This window comes from Podarcis gaigeae (genome assembly GCF_964106915.1).
Source record: "Podarcis gaigeae genome assembly, chromosome: 13".
NCBI lineage: Eukaryota > Metazoa > Chordata > Lepidosauria > Squamata > Lacertidae > Podarcis > Podarcis gaigeae.
Genome location: NC_139689.1, coordinates 37,033,679 through 37,057,498, shown reverse-complemented (window position 1 = coordinate 37,057,498; position 23,820 = coordinate 37,033,679). Strand labels below are relative to the sequence as shown.

At 47.9% G+C, this 23,820-nt stretch overlaps 2 protein-coding genes across 5 annotated transcripts in view; one reads left to right on the top strand and one right to left on the bottom strand.

Annotated features, from left to right (window-relative positions):
- Positions 1-4,341, bottom strand: part of LOC310830129 (ras-related protein Rab-18-like) — a 42,059-nt gene extending 37,718 nt beyond the window's left edge. For all 4 annotated transcript variants that reach the window (XM_083709765.1, XM_083709767.1, XM_083709768.1 and 1 more), the window contains exons 1-4: positions 4,202-4,341; positions 2,707-2,865; positions 2,501-2,556; positions 1,027-1,088 (exon numbers count right to left, since the gene is read on the bottom strand). In XM_083709765.1, coding sequence (XP_083565891.1) covers positions 1,027-1,088; positions 2,501-2,556; positions 2,707-2,865; positions 4,202-4,239 — 315 coding nt within the window. In that variant the 5' untranslated portion in view covers positions 4,240-4,341. The remainder of the gene's footprint in view (positions 1-1,026; positions 1,089-2,500; positions 2,557-2,706; positions 2,866-4,201) is intronic.
- A 404-nt stretch (positions 4,342-4,745) lies between these two features.
- DUSP3 (dual specificity phosphatase 3) lies at positions 4,746-23,595 on the top strand. The gene is made up of 3 exons (XM_083709967.1): positions 4,746-4,878; positions 15,957-16,183; positions 20,010-23,595. Exons 1-3 carry the CDS (start codon positions 4,757-4,759, stop codon positions 20,216-20,218), a joined length of 558 nt encoding a protein of 185 aa, XP_083566093.1. The 5' UTR covers positions 4,746-4,756; the 3' UTR covers positions 20,219-23,595.
- Positions 23,596-23,820: the final 225 nt, after the last annotated feature.

Sequence of the window (23,820 nt, the reverse complement as noted above, 5' to 3'; positions counted from 1 at the left end):
AAAGTCTTTAAAAAATAAATAAATGAGGATCTGTTGCCCTGGGGTGACAGAACCCTTTAATCCCCTTAAAATGCACAACCCCAAAGTTCTGATATGCACTTGAATCCCTCACGCAAAATACAGACCCCCTGCTTTTCCCTTGACATGAAAGTGCTTCTGCTCAGTGCTTTGAGTTGTCACAGCTCTGAAAAACAAGCACTCTGCTGGAGAGCAGACCCAGCAGTCTTATATTGGGGTATTTGTACAAGCACGAATAGTTTTAGCACCCTAGTCAGGATATGGCTGCTGCTCTGCTTTCTTAGAAGGTAGAACTACACTCACAAAATGTCTCACTTTTTCTCAAAGCCATTTTTAAATCAATCAATCAATCAATCAATCAAACAAACAAACAAACCCAAGCCTTTCTTTACAGTGGTACCTCGGGTTAAGAACTTAATTTGTTCCGGAGGTCTGTTCTTAACCTGAGGTACCACTTTAGCTAATGAGGTCTCCTGCTGCTGCCACGCAATTTCTGTTCTCATCCTGAAGCAAAGTTCTTAACCCGAGGTAATATTTCTGGGTTAGCGGAGTCTGTAACCTGAAGTGTATGTAACCTGAAGCGTATGTAACCCAAGGTACTACTGTATTTTTCACTAGAAAAAAACACATACTCCATGTGTGCAGAAAATAAAATGGCTGCCATGTCCTGTATTGATAAAGCTTGTCCTATATTTCAGGTCCTCCCTCTCTCTCTGAGTGAGTGTGTCTCTCTCTGTCTTTCCCTCTGCCAAGTTAGGGATCCTCTCCCAAGCACGTGTTTGAAAAGGTGTGCAAAAGGCCATGTATTTGAGCTCTGAGTAGCCAAGCACAGAGTGATTTACAAATCTGTGTGTATGTCTGTGCGTGTGACAAATTCCAGAGGGGCCATCGCACGAGGCTGCAATAGATTGTAAGGGACTGCTCTGAAGTCACTTCAGCACCAGATGGGAAGAAAAAATAAAAGTACCAGCAGCCTGGTTTGCAATGGAGAGAAAAGGCACTATTTACCCATATTGCGAGTTGCACGGGAAAGTCGCCAAGCACCATCTTCTTCACTTTGAAATCAACACCTGGGGAGAGAAAGAGAGGCGTCAGAGCAGACCCACCTGTTTTTGGAGAGGGCTTTTCGGATGCTGCGTGGCAGGCATAACAATCCCAATAGGAGGAAAGATGGGATCGAAATAAAATGTTGGTGTCAAAGAAGGACAGAACTTTCTTTATGTATGCAACAACAGCAGCAAGAATACTCATCGCAAAGTATTGGAAGACACAGGATCTACCCACTCTGGAAGAATGGCAGATGAAGATGATAGACTATATGGGACTGGCAGAAATGACCGGCAGAATCCGAGACCAGGGAGAAGAGTCAGCGGAAGAAGACTGGAAGAAATTTAAAGATTATTTACAGAAATATTGCAAAATTAATGAATGTTAGAATGATGCCGGATAGAAATTAAGCGGTTTCCAGCTGTAATGTTCTAAGAGAATATGGAAAAAAGGTTTAGAAGCAGGTTAAAATTTATGGATAAGGATTTGCTGAAATAACAATTTGAATTGGAATACAAAAAAGGGAGGTATGAGGAGGTCTGGGAAATAAGTTAATGGAAAAAAAGTTATTGAAACTTTGTGTGTTTTTAAGTATTTTTTCGTTTTTGTATTTTAGTTATTTTTTTCTTTTTTCTTTTTGACTTTTTAATTGTATTAATATTGAAAACTTTAATAAATATCTTTTAAAAAAACAATAAAATGTTCAAACAGATAAGTGCAAGGGTGCTTCTTGCTTGTTTGGATGGAGAAGCGGTGTGTTTCTCTTCAGACCCGCTTTTCCAACCTCCATGTCCCTGCCCCACTGATATGCGGCCCCTGGAAGATGGCCTATGAAGGAAAGTGGCCCAGAGGAGGAGATTCCCTGTCCTTGCATTATCCACACAGAGAGGCTGGTTAATGTTGGTAGGCACAGCTCTATTTGAGTCTCCCTGCCTGGACTTGCATGTCAGGTGGTGGCCTGGGGCAGGAGAGCATGTAGGCCGCCGGTAAGGCAGCGTACAATCCCAGAGTTCCCTTTGCCACCGCTGAGGAGCAAAATGAGTAGCAAAAATGGATCAAGCTGATCCAGGAGCGGGACTGGAATGAAGTACAGTGGTACCTCAGGTTAAGTATTTAATTCGTTCCGGAGGTCCGTTCTTAACCTGAAACTGTTCTTAACCTGAAGCACCACTTTAGCTAATGGGGCCTCCCGCTGCCGCCGTGCCGCCGGAGCACAATTCCTGGGAATGCTAGTTTGTGAAGGGTGCTGAGAATTGCAACTATAGTTCCCAGGGTTCTTTGGGGGCAGGGAAGCCAGGAGCTGCGGACATTTGGTGACATTTGAATCCCGGGCTTCCAAGGAAGAATGGAGGGGAATCCAAATGCCCACAACATAGAGGGCAAGTTTCCACCCCCCTCTGTTTCCAGAGAACAGGGGCAGCCAGTTGATGCTCACCAATGGTTGGGTTCAAGTAGGGCTCAAACTGATCCTCAGTGAATCTCAGCAGAAGGCTGTGGGAGGAGACAAGGAGAAAGAGGTGAGTTGCAGAGACATCCTGGGACTTGCTTTTCCCTCTCTCTCTCTTTTTCTCTCTCTCTCCAACTGGAGCAGTTTCTCCCCAGCCCCCTCAGTGAGCCTCCCCCCCCCCACTTCCCATGCACCTGGATTTTCCTACTCCGCTGTCTCCGACCAAGAGTAGCTTCAGGATGGGCAGTGACCCAGCGTCTTCTCGCGCCATGGCGAGCTCTGTTGCCAGACGGAGCAAGGAATTTGGCAGGAGCAAAACAAGGGCGGCCCGCCCAACATCTGAGCCAGAAACACTGGAAGGAGAGAGGAGGAGGAGTCAGAATAAATATAGGTCGACACCACCACCCCTTCCTTAGGCAAGGTGCACATTATGCACTAGAGAGCTGCATGAGGTTAGTTTGTGGCAGCGACTAGTTTCTAAAAATAGGCGTCTCAAGTCTTGCCTCCAAATCTGAAAACTGGGCTCTGCTTGATCAGTGGTAAGGGGAAAAAGGCACAACACTCAGGCTTCACAGAAAAGGTAGTTCAGTTGGTTAGAGCATGGGTAGGCAAACTAAGGCCCGGGGGCCGGATCCGGCCCAATCGCCTTCTGAATCCAGCCCACGGATGGTCCGGGAATCAGTGTGTTTTTACATGAGTAGAATGTGTGCTTTTATTTAAAATGCATCTCTGGGTTATTTGTGGGGCCTGCCTGGTGTTTTTACATGAGTAGAATGTGTGCTTTTATTTAAAATGCACATCTGGATTATTTGTGGGGCATAGGAATTCGTTCTTCGCCCCCCCCCCAAAATACAATCCGGCCCCCAATAAGGTCTGAGGCACAGTGGACCAGCCCCCTGCTGACCACTAGGTTAGAGCGTGGTGCTGATAATGCCAAAGTTGCAGGTTCGATCCCCGTAAGGGACACCTGCATATTCCTGCATTACAGGGGTCCCCCAGAAGATCCACAGGATCCCTTCCAACTCTACAATACTACGAGCCTCAGCAAACCTGCGCTTGCAAAACGGTGGAACAACAATTTGGCAATGTTCTCCTTCTTCTGCTTGAAGGCAGATACTAGACTCAGTTCCCAAGCCCACTTTCAGCATCACGGTTTAACCTGCAAATATATCTGCGAAGTCTGCCCTGCTACGTATAGCGCAGTGTGCCCAGACCTGTGGACCTCTAGATATTGCTGGACTGCAACTCCCATCATCCCCTGACAATTGGCCACGTTGCTGGCGGAGGCTGATGGGAGTTGGAGTCCAACAGCATCGGTAAGGCCACAGGTTCCCCGGCTCCTATATAGGAGATCTAAGATGTGCTGTGCCTGATTTTTTTTTTTTATGCACCAGATGGAGTTTTCGCAGAAATAGCACTGATTCCTACAGGCCTTGCACCCACGTATGAGTGCACAGGATCCCATCTTCAGGCGGAGACCCTAAACGTATTTTAAACCAGGAAGCCGCAACTCTCACTGAGATCAATTGGCTGGCTTCCATGGCGGGTAAAAAACCAGACCGAATTTCGTATTGATTGCTCCTATAGAAATCGAGAACGCAAGGCCCACTTTGAAATGGTTCTTTTGGGACTAACAGCCACGCGTTGGCGCAGAGAAGGGGCTCAAAAGCGGGATACCCCTCCCCTTACCCGCACAAAAGAGATCCGGAGCAGGGGAAGGTCGTCATATAGCTAAGCTTTGATTCGGAGCCGGGCCAGCAGGAGGCCCAAGTCGCCTCCGGAGCATGAGAAGCTGTCTCAAGGCGGAACAGTTAGGGTTTTTTCGCTCCTGCCGAGAGAGGTAGAGCCCATCCCTCTCCCGCACACCTCGAATTCAGGAGGGCACCTGTAGCTCTAAACCATAAACACCAAGATTTAACGGATCCGGAGTAAAAAACAAAAAGGGGAGGAAAGCTATTTTGGCCCGTGTGTGTGATTGCGGTGCAAATCGGTGACTCCCGAATGGAGCAACTGGGCGCGCTCTCGATGGCCTAAGGGAGGGAGGTGGCGGGTGGAAACGGGTCCTCGGGGCGGCCGCGCTTTCCTGGCGGTGCGCCCAGGGCGCACGAACTCGTCCGCTTCCTCCCGGCCTGGCGCTGGGAGTTGCCCGGCGCGCACCAGCTGATCGCGGCCCCTCCTATCAGGCCGGGCCCGGGGAAAGGAGCGGGGAGGCAGCCCTGCCCATAGCGGCGGGGCGAGCGAGCCATGTCAGAGTTCCAGATTTCGGTGGAAGAGCTCAACGACCTGCTGGCCAACGGCAGCGGCTGCTACAGCCTCCCCAGCGCGCACAGCAACGAGGTGGCGCCCCGGATCCACGTGGGCAACGCGTGAGTTTCTTCCCCAAACCTCAACCCCCCACCCCCACCCCGCCAGCGCCCTCCCCTCCTCGGTTGGGGGGTGGGAGCAAGAAAACCCTACCCCAATCCATGTGGATGTCTGTAGGCCTGGGAAAGAGCGACGGATGAAAACTGGGGCGAGGGGGGGGGGTCAGGTTGAGGACGGCGGGGTGGGCTGTAAAACGGGGAGGCCGTTGCTGGTGGGGGTGGGATGCAAGGGGTGGGGGGCAGAAAATGAGTCCTTCTCCCACTCCGGGGAGGGGAAGGTCCCTAATTCCAGTAACAGGGCTAGGGACCTCCACCCCCCTCCCCCGCGTGGTATTTATTACAGTTGACAGGTTTTGTTGCCGTCATCGTGCGTATAGTTGAACCTCTTCTTAGGGCTGTGGGGCAGCTAAGTGTTCATTGCCCTCTGGGTTGGAGCAGCTGCTGCTCCCATGATAAAGTTTGGGGGACTGAAGGCAAGTGATTGCCGCTTGTCCAAATGCCTGCAGGTGATTGGAACCCAGGCCCCTGCTAAACCGATGGAGGGCAAAGGAGAGGCGAGAGACTCTGGGACGCTAAATTTGCTGCGTACAAATATATGAAGCTGATTTGATATGCTCTTGGTCTTATCTGCACCCATATTGTCTACTCTGACTGGCAGCAGCTCTCCAGGGTCTCAGGTTCAGCCTTTTCCAACTCCTGCCGTCGTTCAGATAGTCAAAATGCCAGGGATCAAAGATGGGACCTTCTGTTCAACCCAAGGGGGCAGCTTCCCCCGCCATCAAGTAAATAAACAAAAATACTGAACTAACTGACCCATCGTGTCATAGATAGCTTGGCTCCCCCCCAAAAAAATCCTGAACCCCTGACATAAATCCTGGTTGCGCCAATGTGCTCAACCCTGAGATTTGGTCATGTCATGTTGAGAGAAATGCATTCTGTGGCTGTGTACACACCACACATTTAAAGCACCCCTGCCAAGAATCCTGGTAACTGTAGCTCCTCCCTCACAGAGCCATAATTCCCAGTATCCTTCAGAAACAATAATTCCCAGTATTCTTTGGGGAGAGTCCTGTACTTTAAGTGGTGGGTAAAACCAAGTCCACAATCTGCCAAATAAAAACAGGTATACTTCCATTTCATGAGAGAAGAGGGAGGGAGAGATCTTTGGAACAGGTTGAGTGCAAGTAACCAAACTTCAGTGATAGTTTTGGCGGCTGGTAAACCATTTTGACATCTTGTTCCAGGAAATTAAACTCTGTTTTCTTGCACTAGCAGCTGCTTCCACATGTCCTTAGGACTTAGCACTGGGATGTTTCTACAAGTGATGTTTCAAAAACCCTGACTTCTGCCTTCCTCGAATCTGTAAATTGTATGAGAAAGCTTTGTTGGCTGGCGTGTACCTTGGCTTCCGTCAGGGCTTTGCAACCTGCTCTTTGCTCTTAACTTTTGGAAGATGGTAAAGATTTGCAGGTCCCATTAAACACTTTTAATAGGGTAGGAATTGGCCACAGTCTTTCTGTGCACGTATCTGGAAGGGAAACTTTAGGGCATCTGTCTGTTTTGAGAGACAATGAAATATGCCTTTTGGGAGTTAAAACCAAACTGCTGGAGAATCACAGCGCCTGCTGTGGCTGCAGAGACTGGCAAGATGTAACTATCACAGAATCGTAGAGTTGGGAGGGACCCTGAGGATCATCTGGTTCAACCCCCTGCAATGTAGGAAAACACAACTGTCCCATACAGGAATCGAACTTGAAACCTTGGTGTTATCAGCACCATGCTGTAACCAACTGAGCTATGCTGCCTCCCAACCTTTCAAGTCAAGTCAATAACTCAGCTGTAATTGGGACGCGGGTGGCGCTGTGGGTAAAACCTCAGTGCCTAGGACTTGCCGATCGTAAGGTCGGCGGTTCGAATCCCCGCGGCGGGGTGAGCTCCCGTCGTTCGGTCCCAGCTCCTGCCCACCTAGCAGTTTGAAAGCACCCTTAAGTGCAAGTAGATAAATAGGTACCGCTTTATAGTGGGAAGGTAAACGGCGTTTCCGTGTGCGGCACTGGTGCTGGCTTGCCAGTTGCAGCTTTGTCATGCTGGCCACGTGACCCGGAAGTGTCTTCGGACGGCGCCAGCTCCCGGCCTCTTGAGCGAGATGAGCGCGCAACCCTAGAGTCAGTCACGACTGGCCCGTACGGGCAGGGGTACCTTTACCTTTACCTTTACTAATTGGACTTCAATTTACATCATCCCTAACCTTTGGCAATGATGGCTGGGGCTGATGGGAGTTGGTTTCTCGTTTCTGCCCTAAAATAAGCCCCCTTTTCACCTTCTTCCAGCACCATCTTCCTTCCTTGCGGCCTGGTATTTCCGGAAAGCAAGTAGGTTTGGGTGTGTCGCCTTCTTACGTATTTGGAAATGCATGAGCTTATATGCAAGGCACAGCCATAAAATTAGGGCTGCCCAGCTCAGTATTTTCTCTCTCTCACTGACCGGGGCCACTTCCAAATGACCTCTGATTTATTTGTGGGAAGGTTAGCTGGCGTTGCGTCAAGCAAGTACGTTTCCCCTCTCATTATTTGCAAAAGGTCCAATCCTTTGGGAAAGTGGGTTTGCTGTGCAAGGGCCTCCCGATCTTCCATAATTGCACAGCGCCAAATTTGCTGGCGTCTGATTGAATCCCGCTCAAAAACAGCGATGTTCTGAAAGTGCTCTGGCAGTGGCTACAGGAAGAGAAGCCGCTCGCTGTTTATTCTTCCTTCTTGGGATTTTTAAAATTTGGGATGGCCTTTGGAACCTGCTGCATTTGTGCGCTCTAAGTGCTCAGCTTTGGCCTTTTCCCATAAAGTCACCTGTAAATACCAAAACAGCATCGTGGCATTTTCTAGGCCAGCTAGCTTACTGTAGTAAGAAGGCAGGTTTTATATATTTGCAATCCGCAGTCTGAAAACGACTCATGGTTTCCCTCGTTGTAAGTTTAGCAGACCTTCCAGGTGTGCCTATTTTCCAGGGACAGCCCCAGATTTACAGAAGTTGCCCCGGTTTCTGATTTGATCCCAGAATGTCCCAATTTTCCTTAGGACATTCCTATTTCAATCAGATAAATGTCAGAGGGTACGGAGTTATGCGACCCCCCGAGCCAAGGAGATACAACCTTTAGAAGGCAGCCTTTGTAGAAGGAAGTTTTTTTAATTTTTAATTTTTTAATTTCATTTTTATATAGGTTGGAAGGCGCCCAAAGTGGCTGGGGCAACCCAGTCAGATGGGTGGGCTAGAAATCATTATTATTATTAATATTATTATTATTATTGAATAGGACGTCCCTATTTCCATTGGAGAAATGTTGGAGGGTATGAGTTAAGGCCTGATCCATACATACAGTGGGATGAAAAATCCTGAAGTGACAAGATGGAATGTACTTCTTCAGATCACAAAGGGAAATGAATGCTCGCCTACATTTTTATTTTATTTTAAACCAAACAAAAACTTGTTACAAGAAGAAAATCAGCAGAGCAGATAAGAGGCTGACTAGAACTTTGCTTTGCCTGTCCATCCTTCTGCTGTCAGGAAGCTTTTTACATTGCAGGGGGTTGCATTTCAAAATGGCTGCCCCCTTGCTCATTCCTTCACCTCAGAGCTTTCCCGCTTCGTTCCGCTGCAGGCGTAGGCCTCAGTTTAGCCCTCCATTTATAGTACTTGCTGGGGTGCCCTGTGAATGGTGCCTGGATCACCTTTGTGAAAAGGCCATGTGTAGCCCTATTCCAGTTCGACCAGTTCAACCAGAGGCAAACGTCGTAGAACTGTAAATTTGTGGCGTTGGAAGGAACCCTTAGGGTCACCCAACTCCCTGCAATGCAGGAATCTCAACTAAAGAACCGGCAAACATTAAGTGGACCTTTTGGACTGAGCTGCTGAAGCTCGTAGGCCACAGGTTTAGCCACAGGCAATATTTATATGAACACAGGATTTGTACCTATGGATTTATACGTTTTGGGCTGGGAGATATATCAATATATTGTCCAAAACCGGTTTGAAGTCCATATTGCGATACGGGTTTCATAATTTTTGATCTGGCAATATGTCAGGTGCTGATGTGGTTGCTCGGGAGCAAACAGGCAAGATGCCAACCTGTCTTTTCCAGGCTTTATTATCTGTACAAACTATTTACAGTGCAGAGCGTCACAAGTCCATGTCTGCTCAGTCGCTAGGAGAATCTGGGGGTGGGCGGTCCTTATACCTTCCCCAGCATAACAGCCGTGTGACCCCCAACTTTCTCCTCCCCTCTCTGCGCCGAAGACTACTGTGCAGAACGGGTGCTGGCAAAGGGGGATTTGCCTCCCATCCCCTTTGCTCAGGCTCGGTGTTGAGGCTCTCCCTAGCATCTTTTGATCCCTGAATCCCTTCCCCACCGGAGGTGTGGCTTTCCTCCTTGCCAGAGGAAGAACTACTTCGGAGGCTCCCTGTAACACAACTGCCCTTCCACCTCTCGCCTCTGAGCTGATGGCAGTTCCCTGACACAATATATTGCAAATCATGATGTGTGTGCTATGCAAAAATCACAATGCGGGAAAAACTGTGAAGCCAGCCAATGCCTCTACACAGCTCCATCCTTATTTCAGACATCGGACTCAGCTTACATCGGCAAAGAAAAAGCACTTTATATGCGTCGTATATATGCATTATAACACTGTGACACCAGGTGACGCTGTGGAGTTCCGTTTTTGCAAGCTTATATATGAGTTTCTAACACTCCGGCCATTGCCACTTATGCCAGCTGCAGGAAGCATAACTGTAACTGACCAGAAGGGAGACCTGTCCCCTATTGTGAGACAGCGAACCTCTCCTTTGCAGAGTCAGCATTTCTAAGCCCATCGATGTCAATGGGCTTTCGGCCACTTAACTCTGGCAGCGCGAGCCCATGCAGTGTCCAAGGGGGAATGATTAACGTCACTAGGTGCCCGATTTGGGAAATTGCCCTTGGCACCAGCTTGCCCCCTTCAGGCTTCTACTTGCCAAGCTTCTACTTGAATAGGGATTGATTATCCCTTAAGATCCTGTAATTACCTTGAGGCGTTGGCGGTTGTGGCTGGAAAAGAAGGAACGTCTTCCTCTGCTGGCGCTGTATACCTTTATGCGGATGGGGATATTAATCCCTGTCTGTGAGCACATAGGGTGCGAGGCCCTCCAGATTGGGGTCCAGCTGGAGTCAAACAATATTTTGGGGTCACAGGCTCCCCAATCCCGGCAAAGACCCAGAGGTCATAATGGCTGCGCAAGGTCTGGTCTTATGTGCGCAGTGTTGGAAGCCGTGGGTAGGTAGATGCTTTTAACTTCACGTGCTCTTAAATCCTGGTACCCTCAGGACATAATTGCTACTTATGATTTTACATTGCGCTTTTAATTTCCAAAGCACTTCGAAATGTTTTGTGTCTTTCCAACAATAACCTGACACCATGCCCAACCGTGGTTTGCATACCGCTAACTGTAGTTAATAACCCAAACCCTAGTTTTAGCATGGAAATGTACAGGCAAACCATTTTTAGGCTACTTGTCTGTTTTCCGTGATCATCTTGATCAGTATTCCAGTTTCTTGTTGCATCAGCCTCGAGGCAGATCAACAGCCCTTTGGTTTGTTGAGTCTGACAACATTCAAAACACGATTGCCATCTTTGTTCCTCATCTTCCAGGCCTTTGGCTAATTATGCAATCTATGGCATTTTAAACTGGAGGGAGGTAGTTTTGTTTGTTATGGTGGTATGCATTTTTCTGTTTTTATATTGTAAACTGCTGTGCGATCCTTAGATGAAGGGCAGTACAGTCATACCTCGGAACTCGGACGCCTTGGTACGTGTATGTTTTGGCTCCCGAATGATCGAAAACCGGAAGTGATTGTTCCGGTTTTCGAACGTTCTTTGGAACCCAAACATCCAACGCGGCTTCCGATTGGCTCCAGGAGCTTCCTGCAGCCAATTGGAAGCCGTGCTTTGGTTTCCGAACGTTTTGGAAGTTGAACGGACATCCGGAACGGATTCCGTTCGACTTCCAAGGTACCACTGTATAGAAATTTTATTAATAAAAATAATGATGATAACAACAACAACAACACACATGCAGTGGTTTGCAAACTCACTCCAGACCATGGTTTCTGATTATGATTTGCTGGTAGGGTTGAAAACCATGGTTTGTCAAGTCAAACATTGCTCCAAACCATGGTTAACTATTCTTTGGCATGATGTCTGTGAGTTAGATTTACATTTGAGGTGACCTTGTTGATTTTCCTAAGCTCACACAGTGAGTACTTGGCAGAGGAGGGAACTTGAACCCAGGTCTTTCAGCACAGTGGTGGACCACTGTCTCTCAGTTAAGAAAAGAGAGAATTTGATGAAATACATTGGCGATTCTCAGTAGTGCAGATCCAGTTTCCTCTATCTTTATGTATTTAAAATCAGGAAGAAATGTTTGTTGTTGTTTTTTAAGTCATTGAAGAAGATGTTTGAAGAAGACATTGATTGGTACAAATGCTGACAAGGTCATTGATACAGGAGTGCTAACTAAGCAGGGCACCAATGAACTCTGTGCATTTTAATACAAGTCGAAGTAAAAGGTCAGACTGCTCTGAACTAGAAATTCAGGATGCAGAATTGCAGTGTCTGCAAAAAGAAAAAGGAAAGAAAAAATAGGTAAACGGTCCAGGGAAGACAGGAGCAAGGAGTGTTAATTAAAATCTGAAGGTTAGATAAAGGTGTAATTGAGGATGCCTCAACACTTTTGCTCCTACGTATGGTCCTAAGGAACAACCCAAAGGGTCTTCTCAGGCCCTTTTGTTTTTGTGCAGTAGATGCACTGCTGCCACACATTTGTTCATGCATTATTATTTGATTATTGACGTAAACCTCCCAAATTTATTTTGTATAGTTAAGTTTTTACCTCTATCTTCAGTACATTTTCTTTTCTTTTACAGTGGTACCTCAGGTTACATACGCTTCAGGTTACATACGCTTCCGGTTACAGACTCCGCTAACCCAGAAATAGTGTTTCAGGTTAAGAACTTTGCTTCAGGATGAGAACAGAAACTGTGCTCCGGTGGCGCGGCGGCAGCAGGAGGCCCCATTAGCTAAAGTGGTGCTTCAGGTTAAGAACAGTTTCAGGTTAAGAATGGACCTCCGGAACGAATTAAGTACTTAACCCGAGGTACCACCGTATTGCTATGGCTAGTGGCTGATGCCAATAAGAATTCTTCTGATTCTGATCCTTGTTTCTGCAGTACCCAAATTCTGCTCTTTTGCAGGGATATTGCAATTTCCCAGCAATTTCCCAGCTGCTGATAGCACACCTATTGCTACATGGGGTGTGGTGAGGATGTCGTGGACCTGAGATGTCATTATCCTTGAGCAACACAACCCCTCCTCTTCATCTCCCCCCTCCCCCAATGGCATGTCGTGAACTATTGAAAAGTATTAACTCATTAACGGGACCATTTGCAAATCCTGTTTGTCAAGAGGGCCACATCCTCCAGCAGTTTCCCCCTCTGTAGATTGTTGTGGGGAGCATTTCCCGAAAACTTCAGGATCCCCACCTCTGTTGTGGAACTCCCCCTTAAAATTGTTGGCATCCGTCTGTCTCGAGAGACCATGGAGTGTGTAGCCAGTGTGTAGGGAGCCTAGCCAGTGTGTAGGGGAGGTCCTGGGCTGCCCAGATGATAAGACCCCCTCTATCAGCCTCGCTGATGTGGTCCAAAGGAAAGCAGAGCAGTATGTTTGGCTTCAGGAGCTGCTGGAATGAGGTGTACAAGGTGCCATCCAACCATCTTAAAGACTCTAAAGAGCCAGTGTGGTGTAGTGGTTGAGAGCGGTAGTATCATAATCTGGGGAACCGGGTTCGTGTCTCCGCTCCTCCACATGCAGCTGCTGGGTGACCTTGGGCCAGTCACACTTCTTTGAAGTCTCTCAGCCCCATTCACCTCACAGAGTGTTTGTTGTGGGGCAGGAAGGGAAAGGAGAATGTTTGCCGCTTTGAGACTCCTTAGGGTAGTGATAAGGCGGGATATTAAATCTAAACTCCTCCTCCTCCTCCTCCTCCTCCTCCTTCTCCTCCTCCTCCTCCTCCTCCTCCTCTTCTTCTTCTTCTTCTCCTTCTCCTTCTCCTTCTCCTCCTCCTCCTCCTCCAGATTTGTGTAGGGTTTATACCTTAGCCCCTTTTCTGTTCCCGAAAACATCCCACAAGGCAGCAGAGGTTTAGGATCAGAGTTTTCCTCCTCCTAGATGAGATACCTTCCCAGATTGATGAGCCTCATCTGTCCTTACGTTAAAATAATAATGATACAAACAGTGGTTGAATCTACATAAAGGAAACAAAAATGCTATAAATAAGTAAGAAATTACCATTGTTACAGTGGTACCTCGGGTTACATATGCTTCAGGTTACAGACACTTCAGGTTACAGACTCCGCTAACCCAGAAATAGTACCTCAGGTGAAGAACTTTGCTTCAGGATGAGAACAGAAATCGCATGGCGCGGCGGTAGCAGCGGGAGGCCCCATTAGCTAAATTGGTGCTTCAGGTTAAGAACAGTTTCAGGTTAAGAATGGACCTCCGGAACGAATTAAGTTCTTAACCCGAGGTACCACTGTAGACTCTCAGCCCAACCTACAATGTTGAGAGATAAGCTCAAGGGACAACATTCTAGACTCATAAAAAACCCCCACAACATTTCAGGGAAACGCATTGTAAAGCTCATAACAGGAATTCATGTTGCCGAAGGATCAAACTCTACAGCCCCGTCTAATGTCACAGTGTTATAATGCATTAAAAAATACTAACGTAGCTGAGTCCTGCAGTAGAGGTTTAATACCACACTACATCTCAGGGCTGCTGTAAACCACACAATGGTGTTTTAAACCTGGGAGATAGCACAGTCAGTAGAGCATGAGGCTCTTAATCTCAGGGTTGTGGGTTTGAACCCCACGTTGGGCGAAAGATCCCTGCATTTCAGTGGGATGGACTACGTGACCCTTATGGTCCCTTCCAACTCTACGAAGTCTATGATTCTATGTGAAAGCAAGCTTTCGGGGGGCGGAGGTTGACCAGTGCTTCTTTTTGAAGACCACAAGGTCTATATCATGGGTAGGCAAACTAAGGCCTGGGGGCCAAATCCGGCCCAATCGCCTTCTAAATCCGGCCAGCAGACGGTCCGGTAATCAGCATGTTTTTACATGAGGAGAATGTGCAGTTTTATTTAAAATGCATCTCTGGGTTATTTGTGGGTCATAGGAATTTGTTCATTCACCCACTGCCAAATATGGTCCAGCCCCCCACAAGGTCTGAGGGACAGTGGACCGGCCCCCTGCTGAAAAAGTTTGCTGACCCCTGGTCTACATCTTTTGCTTTGGAATTTTGCCATTGCAATCGTGGCCTAGCCTAAATATGATTATACCTTCCTTCTGGGTTCCTGCCCTTGCTGGTGTTTGGCATTCTTTATCTGCCACTAAAGAAGATGGATTAGTCGAAACTCATCTGGCTGCAGATAATTGGCTTTGGGGAAATATTTGTTTCATGCAACTGCACATGTTATTTTATTTTAATTGATTTTTATATCCAATTTGTTCAGGGCCTTTGCATATGAAGATGAATCTATTGGCCACTGGGCTCTGATCAATTTTTTTTTTAAAAAAATCGTTTCAAAGTTTTGTTTGTGTAATAGATTTCTATAATTCATGGGCTACCTTGGCTTTTTGTGTGTGTTCACAATGTATTGGTTGAGGAACCTATTCTCCTCGGCCACAGATCTGAATTTTCTACTCTGTGGCAAATCTTCTGTCCCTTAAGCCAGTCTTTTTATACCAAGAGGTTTCTGACATTTCTCTCACTGGTGACAAGCAGTCTCTCTCTTTGCTAGAGTAATATTCTGCAGAGGGTAATGTTGATCCGGCGGCTGGAGTAATGTTACAAGACTTGCTAGGATGAGCTCCAGATTTAGAGCAGACAGGAGTTTATGGCCCTCTCTGGGGGCTGCAAGAAAGGTCTCCTCTCTCCCCCCCACGCCTGACCGCCCTTCTCCAGAGCACACAAAAAATGTGCGTTGTCCTTTATGGGGTTTGTGGATCAAGACCTTTTAGACAGGCCAATGGCTCAGTTCAAATGGTTGGTAAAGGTAAAGGGACCTCTGACCATTAGGTCCAGTCGCGGACGACTCTGGGGTTGCGGCGCTCATCCCGCTTTATTGGCCGAGGGAGCCGGCGTACAGCTTCCGGGTCATGTGGCCAGCATGACTAAGCCGCTTCTGGCGAACCAGAGCAGCGCACAGAAATGCCGTTTACCTTTCCGCTGCAGCGGTACCTATTTATTTACTTGTGCTTTTTGGCGTGCTTTTGAACTGCTAGACTGGCAGGAGCAGGGACCGAGCAATGGGAGCTCACCCCGTGGCGGGGATTCAAACCACCAACCTTTTGATTGGCAAGTCCTAGGCTCTGTGGTTTAATGCACAGCACCACCCATATCCCTTTACATATCATAAATCCCTGCATATTTTACAAAAATACTTAAAAAAAAACAACCCCAAAAACCCCAGAGTCCTTTTTGTTGGGGATAACTCAGATGGAAATTCCCAGGTGTCGGAAAAGGTTATTTATGTATGCCACTACTGTGGCTCATGTTTTGTTAGCCCAAAAATGAAAAACGAGCGAAGTTCCCACTAAAGAATATTGGCAACTTAAACTGATGGAACATGTGCAGCTTGTGGACCTAACATATATAGATAAGAGAAGAAGAGCGTACGTTTACAGAAGATTGGGGAATGTTTATTTGAATATATGGAGGACAGTTTCGTTTGTTTGAAAACACTGGCAGCATTAAGACAAATTCAACAGTGTAAATAAGTTTTGATGGGTGTAATAATGGAATACTGACTGGTTAGCTTATATAAAATATGCAGGTATTTATGTTGTGCAAAATGAACCGTGGAAAGAGAGGAAGGGAAGTCATTGATATTTCAATGTTCTTTAAGTGAATGTTCTAAAATGTAAAACAGAAAATGTAATAAAAATCACACACACACACACACACACACAACATGACTCAATCTTCCCATTACAGGTTCATAGCCAAGAATGTTATGCGCCTGCAACGCCTGGGCATCACCCACATCCTGAACGCGGCGGAAGGCAAGTCTTTCATGCACGTGAACACCAATGCCGAGTTCTACGAAGGCACAGGCATCACTTATCACGGCATCAAGGCCAACGACACCCAGGAGTTCAACCTCAGCCGCTACTTTGAGGAAGCCGCCGATTTCATCGAGAAGGCGTTGGCACAGAAAGATGGTGAGAGTGTCACCTGTGGCAGCTGCAAGAACCTGTTCCTCCGCTATGGGGAATGGACTGCTTGTCCTGCTGAACTGCATTCTGCTGCGTTCTGCGGGCCAAGCTACACCATGGCCCTCCCTTGCTATTTCCCTGTCCCCTGCTTACAGATGCTCTTTGTGTTGCATGGTAGCCTTGAGCGCAAAGGAGGGCAGGCTGGAGAGTCTGAACCAATCCGGTGTCCTGCTTGCTGCATCAGGGAGTTGTAAATCTAAAAACAGCAAGAGGACACTAGTTTGGGAATGGCGATCTGGATCAGTGGCCTCTTAGTGCCTTGTCAATCTGGATTTTTGTGATCATTCTCATCTCCAGGATGTACCGTATTTTTCGCTCTATAAGGCGCACCAGACCATAAGACGCACCTAGTTTTTGGAGGAGGAAAACAAGAAAAAAATATTCTGAATCTCAGAAGCCAGAACAGCAAGAGGGATCACTGCACAGCGATCCCTCTTACTCTTCTGGCTTCTGGGATAGCTGTGCAGCCTCCATTCGCTCCATAAGACGCACACACATTTCCCCTTACTTTTTAAGAGGGAAAAAGTGAGTCTTATAGAGCACAAAATACGGTATGTGTGTGTTTGTGCGGAATTTAAGGGACATGAATTGAAGGGAATCAGCAGTACCGTGGGAGGATTAGCAGGAGAAACATGTAAAGTATACCCCATTATTCTTGCCGAGAGTACAGCTTTTGTCTGCTGGCTGAGGATCGCTTTCAGATTGATGGTGGATTCTGTGCTTTTTTATATTTGAGCTGGGTTGTGCAGGCGGGAGCAGCAATGCTTCTTCTAAATGACATTTGCTGGAAGCCACAGGAGGGGAGACAACTCTTCTGCTCAAATCCTGCTTCAAGGTTTCCCATATAAGTATCTGGCTTATACCAGTACGCTGGGCTCAATGGGCCATTGGCTGCTTGATCATCATCATCATCATCATCATCATCATCAATTAATAATTTATTATTTATATCCTGCCCATCTGGCTGGGTTTCCCCAGCCACTCTGGCCAGCTCCCAACAGAATATTTAAAACATCAAACATTAAAATCTTCCCTAAACAGGGCTGCCTTCAGTTGTCTTCTAAAAGTCAGATAGTTGTTTATTTCTTTGACATCTGATGGGAGGGTGTTCCACATGGCGGGCGCCACCACCAAGAAGGCCCTCTTAGGTTCTTACGAAGTGAAGAGTCGGGTCTTGGCTTTCAACTGCTTGTGGTTTGACAGCCTGATTAAATCTGCTGTTGCTGATTCATTCATATTTTGAATCCGCTGCGCAGCTGTTTTCAAGTCCCTGGGCAGCTTAGTGGGTGCCCCTTCTACATACACAGTTCTTCCAAACTGGCATTGGCATCTGCTAACCTTCGGCATTCCTTTCTCTGTTAGGTTTGGGTTAGAAATTTGATTGTGTCTGCATTTTAAAGCGAATCTAACAACCTTTTTGCCTTCTGAAACAATGTGAGAATCTGGAGGGAACCAGGATTTGTTATGGGGGGGGGGGGGGGCTGGCTGGCTTGTGGCATAAGCTTTTGTGAGCTAGTTTCCAGGAAAGATTTATGCCATCATAGTCTTCAAGGGGACACAAGACTCATAGAATCTCATAATTGTAGAGTTGGAAGGGAACCGACGGTCATCTAGTCCAACCCCCTTTTTGTGGCTTAACGTGTTCCTATGCGGCCCACATGTGGCTTTGCTCTCGTTCCCCCGAAGGCAAAACTTCTCAGGCCCTCCTCTTCGGGCAATTTCGTAACTGGATCCCACCCGAAAATAGCGACAGCCTGGACAGTTTGTCCCTTTCCCACACCTCAAAGGAGATTTTGTTTCCCGAACAAAGAAAGCCAGTTGGGCCCTGTGGGCGAGTGAGAGTTCCCTGGAGTGTTGGAATTCTTGTCATTTGTTCTTGCTATTTAAGTGTTGCTATCCGCAGCGAGAACCCAGAGCAGCTTGCAAAAAAAGAAAAGAAAAAGTATAAATAGAAAAGTTAATATGTAAATTCACAAACCAGGCCAAGCGCTGCTGCTTTTTTTCCTTTCTTTCCCCAAAGCCAAACAGTCCTAACACCTTCTTGTAATGAGGAAAACCTATCCTAATCTCAGTTCATCATGAGGTTTTATCCTGTATTCCTGTCCTGAAAGGGACGTGCGTGGCGCTGTGGGTTAAACCACAGAGCCTAGGACTTGCCGATCAGAAGGTTGGCGGTTCGAATCCCCGCGACAGGGTGAGCTCCCGTTGCTCGGTCCCTGCTCCTGCCCGCATAGCAGTTCGAAAGCACGTCAAAGTGCAAGTAGATAAATAGGTACCGCTCCGGTGGGAAGGTAAACGGTGTTTCCGTGTGCTGCTCTGGTTCGCCAGAAGCGGCTTAGTCATGCTGGCCACATGACCCAGAAGCTGTAGGCCGGCTCCCTCCGCCAGTAAAGCAAGATGAGCGCCGCAACCCCAGAGTCGGTCACGACTGGACCTAATGGTCAGGGGTCCCTTTACCTTTATTCCTGTCCTGGAGGTTACACATCATTTATGAATGTCCCTGTTTAAGACAGCCTAAATCCTTTCTGAATTAATGAAAAGTGAGGGGTTGAGACCCCCATGACTCCCCACCAGCCTGACTCATCTCTGCCTCTTGGCCTCCCTCATCCCATTCTCCTTCTGCTTCTGGACTTCTCTCTGCCACAGACTCTCCCTTCTCACTAAGCCCTGTCACCCCTTCAGCTTCTGACTCCTCCTCCTCCCAATCTGCTCCCTCTGACCACTCATGGTCATCCCACCACCACTCCCTGGGCTCTGAGCCTTCTTCCCTTGGGGGTTCCTCAGTTGGTTGCGCCCACCATTCCTCTGTTTCCAACCTGCCCACAACAGCCAATGGAGATAGACAGCACTGCACTCGACGGACCAATGGTAGGACTCGGTGTAAGACAGCTTCCTCTGATACCCTATCAAAATGGTGAGTGGCAGATTGTCACCTTCTCCTTTCAGAATCTCTCTTCTGTCTCTCCTGACCCCATTTTCTTTTGCAGCCTGCTAATCTTGGGGACATGGGTTTGAGCCCCACATTGGGCCAAAAGATTCCTGCATCGCAGCAGGTGGGACTAGATGATTCTCGTGGCCCCTTCCAACTCTACAATTCTGTGATTCTGTGTGTTCCCCCTTGGCATCAGGACTCCATTTTACACATTCTCTCTCTCTCTCTCTCTCACTCTCTCTCTCTCACACACACACACACACACTTGCATATAGCTTCAATGAGCCCCCAACTGTCACATATCCTGACTACACCGGCTTTTCTCTTTTCTACTTTCCCGCCAGTGTGATGTAGTAGTTAAGAGCAATACAGTGGTACCTCAGGTTACCTACGCTTCAGGTTACATACGCTTCAGGTTACACACTCCGCTAACCCATAAATAGTGCTTCAGGTTAAGAACTTTGCTTCAGGATGAGAACAGAAATCGTGCTCTGGCGGCGCGGCAGCAGCAGGAGGCCCCATTAGCTAAAGTGGTGCTTCAAGTTAAGAACAGTTCCAGGTTAAGTACGGACCTCCGGAACCAATTAAGTACTTAACCCGAGGTACCACTGTAGATTTGTAATCTGGTGAACTGGGTTCGCGTCTCCACTCCTCCACATGCAGCTGCTGGATGACCTTGGGCTAGTCACACTTCTCTGAAGTCTCTCAGCTCCACTCACCTCACAGAGTGTTTGTTGTGGGGGAGGAAGGGAAAGGAGAATGTTAGCCACTTTGAGACTCCTTTGGGTAGTGATAAAGTGGGATATCAAATCCAAACTCTTCTTCTTCTTCCCCTCTTAGGCCGGGTGTTTGTCCACTGCCGCGAAGGCTACAGCCGCTCGCCGACGCTGGTCATCGCTTACCTCATGCTGCGGCAGAACATGGATGTCAAGAGCGCCGTCAGCATCGTCCGGCAGAAGCGGGAGATCGGCCCCAACGATGGCTTCCTCCGGCAGCTGTGCCAGCTCAACGACCGATTGGTGAAGGAAGGCAAGCTGAAGAAGCCGTAACGGCCGCCGCCGCTTGCCCTCTCTTGCCGGAACTCCCGTTCGTTGCTTTCGGTTGCCAGCTCCAACTGCCAGGCCGCGCGAGGGAGGCAGGGGTCCCCTTCTGGTTTCTCCTGCTGCCTTGGGTGGCGCCAGAGGGCGCTGCTGCAATATTGAAACGCCCAGCGCCCAGGCGCCAGCTTGTCTCTTGTGTCTTTTCTTTTTTTTAGTTTGGAATCCGCCCAATATAACGCGTGTGATTTTTGTGTGTGTGATTTTGTTTGGAGTCCCTTTTTGCACCACAGCTGTGAAGGCCTTTGATAAAGTCGAGTGTTCACGTTGCCAGATCACTGCCGGCGCAGATGGTCCTCGCTTGCCGCCCTCTCTTGTGCTGTGCCACCTTGCAGACCCAGTGCCCACCCTCCCTCCTCCTCTGGGGGTTAAATCTGGAGGGCCTTTTTCATTTACATGTCAAGGGGCCAAGGGCTATCCCACCCCCTGGCCCAAACCTGCCACTTTCATCCCTTGCTAATAGCATGTGCCAAAGGGTGGTAACTTAACAGAGTCAGGTTCCTAGTCCATATGGTCTCTGTGCAGGGTCCACCTGGGCTGCCGACCTTGGGCAAGCAAGCTGGTTAGGTGTTGGGCTCCTGGCTCGAATGCTTGGACCTTGCGAGGTTTTTTGGAACCCGGAGTCCCACCTGGTTGAGCCCTGCTTGTCATCTGACCCCCACTCAGCTTCTACCCATGTTCCGCTGCTTAGCTGTGATTCTATGCACCATCACTCTTGGGTTGTGTTTTTTTCTCATCCAAATGAGGCTGCAGCAAGCAGAGAAATAGGCTCCTAATGGGAGCAAACCCGGAGCAGATGGGAAGCAGGCAGGAGTGCAGAGCCGGTTGCCTCCACACACACACACACACACACTTTCCCCACCTTTTTCTTTTAGAGAAGCACCGGCTGCCCCATATCTCCCCCGCTCACGCTTGGTCTGACCTCTCGGAGCATTGCGAGATGGGGAGGTCGCATTACTGTAAATAGGTAGAAACGCACTCTCTGCTAACCATGTAATCTTTTTGTATATTCGCTGTGTTTCATATGAGTAACTGAATATATAGAATATATATATATACATAATATACTGATATAATATATATAAAATATGCACACAAGCAATGAAGAAAAGCCATTTGAGAAACGCTATCGAGGCAAGTAGCCTTTTGTATATAGATCATTGATAATAGCTGTACTCACGTTTTTTGTGTGTCCAAAGCAGATTTACTATGATTATTATTTGAAGGCCAATGCGGTAGCGGTTGGGGATCCTGTGCCCAGGAATGTGTCGGGTGGCGCACCAGCCGCATGCGGCCGCTGGCGTCTCGGGGAGTCGTAGGACAAAGTCACCAGGTTGTTGCCTCTGCCTAAATGTGTTTGGCGTGAAAGGGTATGTGTGTCAGTGCTTATCTATACTCAAAGGATGTTGTCTGCTGGTCCAATAAGGTAGTGATGGGGAATCATGTGATCCAGCAGGGCCAATGAGAAGGGATGATGGGAATTTTAGTTCCGACAACATCCAATGGGTCACTCCTGCAATCGGTGATATTGGCAATCAGATTTTTTATTTTATTTTATTTTATTGCCTGGCCTCCAGTGATGGCAATTTTGAAATCCTCCATTGTGGAAGTGAAACGAATGAGGTCAAATAAGCTGATCTGTAAAGATGTGCTCTCTCTCCCTCTCTCTTGGCCTCAAGTACGCACAACCTTGTTTTGAGTGTAGGGATTCGCCTTGTTTCTGGCTATGCACCGTATTTTCCTGTGTAGAAGACGATCTTTTATTTCCTTAATTTTTTTGAGTAAGAAATGGGGGGCAGGCTGCCTTATGCATGGTTTTCAGCGTGGCGAACAACAACTTGGAGGGTGATTGCCCCCCAAAAGTTCAAGAGCTTTGGCAACCCCAAAAATATTGATTTCTTAATGTTGGCTTTGGAAAAACAGGAGTCTTCTTCTACACAGGAAATACATGGTGTTTGCTCCATGTGGTAGAGCTGAGCTGATATTTCGCTGGATGGGTTTTTCTGAGCTCTTTTTCATCTTCTCTGCCTTAGAAACAGAGGGTGCTTCCTTTTGCAGGTATCCTACAACTGCAATACCCCAGATCACTACTAGGTTGGAGACATTGTGTAGGATGCAGAAAGGCAGACCGCAACTGTGTTTGGGGTGTTGGGAACGGGGTTGGAGCCCCTTCAACAGCAGAGCACGTGACCTGTGTCTAAAAAGGCTCCAGGATCAGTCCCTGGCGTCCCCAGGTAGAGCTGAAAAGGACCTCCCCTTTAGTAAGAGCTGCTACCAGCCCGTGTAGCCAGTACTGAGCTGGGTGAGCCAGAGCTTTGACCATGTTTAAGACGGCTTCCAGTGTTCCTAACCAGCTCTATTGGGATCGCTTTCCCCAGTTCATTTCTCTTCTGTTCGGGTCTCGGAACAGGGTAGAGGGAGGTCTTTAACCTCTTGCTGTAGCGAGGGTGGGTGATTTTGTGCATTTCTCATTTTCCCAATCCTCAATTCATCACACCGAAAGCCCTTGCCAAAATTCACCAGTATTTTGGTGTGCATTTCCCCACCCCACCCCAACTCTAATATAATATACGTTTGTTTGGGTGTTATTTTAACCTGCAGTGCATATATTCCTGCATGCATTTTTCAGCTGGAGAATGGCACTGCAGAAATCCACAGAGGTGCGGATTTTTGGAAGGATAGCTGCTGCATATTTGGGTTTTTTGGGGGGAAATGAGACTCAGATAGCTTTGCAATGAAATGACCATAGCCGGACTCCCCTGTTGTCATCTGAAGACCACCTTAAAGAGCAGGAAGCAGGGCGAGGAGCGGCAGAGGCTAAGAAAAAGAGATCTCGCTTTAGGGCCTAGCATTGTAGGAGGTCCAGACCTAGGTCTTTCCAGGGGTCAGTAGGTTAGATCAGCGAACAGGACAGCGAGTCTGTTTGGGAATGGGAAGCATGACTTCAAATCCTTGATCTCGCCACTCTTTGCCTTGTGTGAGTTACCAGGCTGCTATCAGCTACACGACCGAGGCTGGGAGTCCTGTTATTGTACTATAATTCCCATCATCCCTGACCACTGACCATGCTGGCTGGGGGTGATTTGAACTGCAGGGATGGCTTCATTTTGAAGGCATCCCTTAGCTTCTGTTGAGCCAATGTGGCTTTGTGTTTACCCCCCGAAGTTCAGAGCCCTGGGAATTTGGACCAGGGAGACCCAGGCGCAAACCGCCATTCACCAACCCCAATGAAACAAAGTCGCTGTTGCTCAGTCTGGCCTACCTTGCAGGGATATTGTGACGGTTAAGAAAAGATGGGAGTGCCTGCTTTGCTGTTCCTTATTTCCTCCCGGAAGCTCAGTCTAACAAAACGCCCTTTTCTCCTGTGTGGCTTCCCCAGAGTATCCTTTACACTCAAAAATATTTGTAGCACCTGTTCTTCCCCTTATGGCAGCCTTTCTTGAGCTTGGGTCCCCAGATGTTGTTGGACTACAACTCCCATCATCCCTGACCACTTGTCCTGTTAGCTAGCGATGATGGGAGTTGTAGTCCAACAACATCTGGGGGCCCAAGCT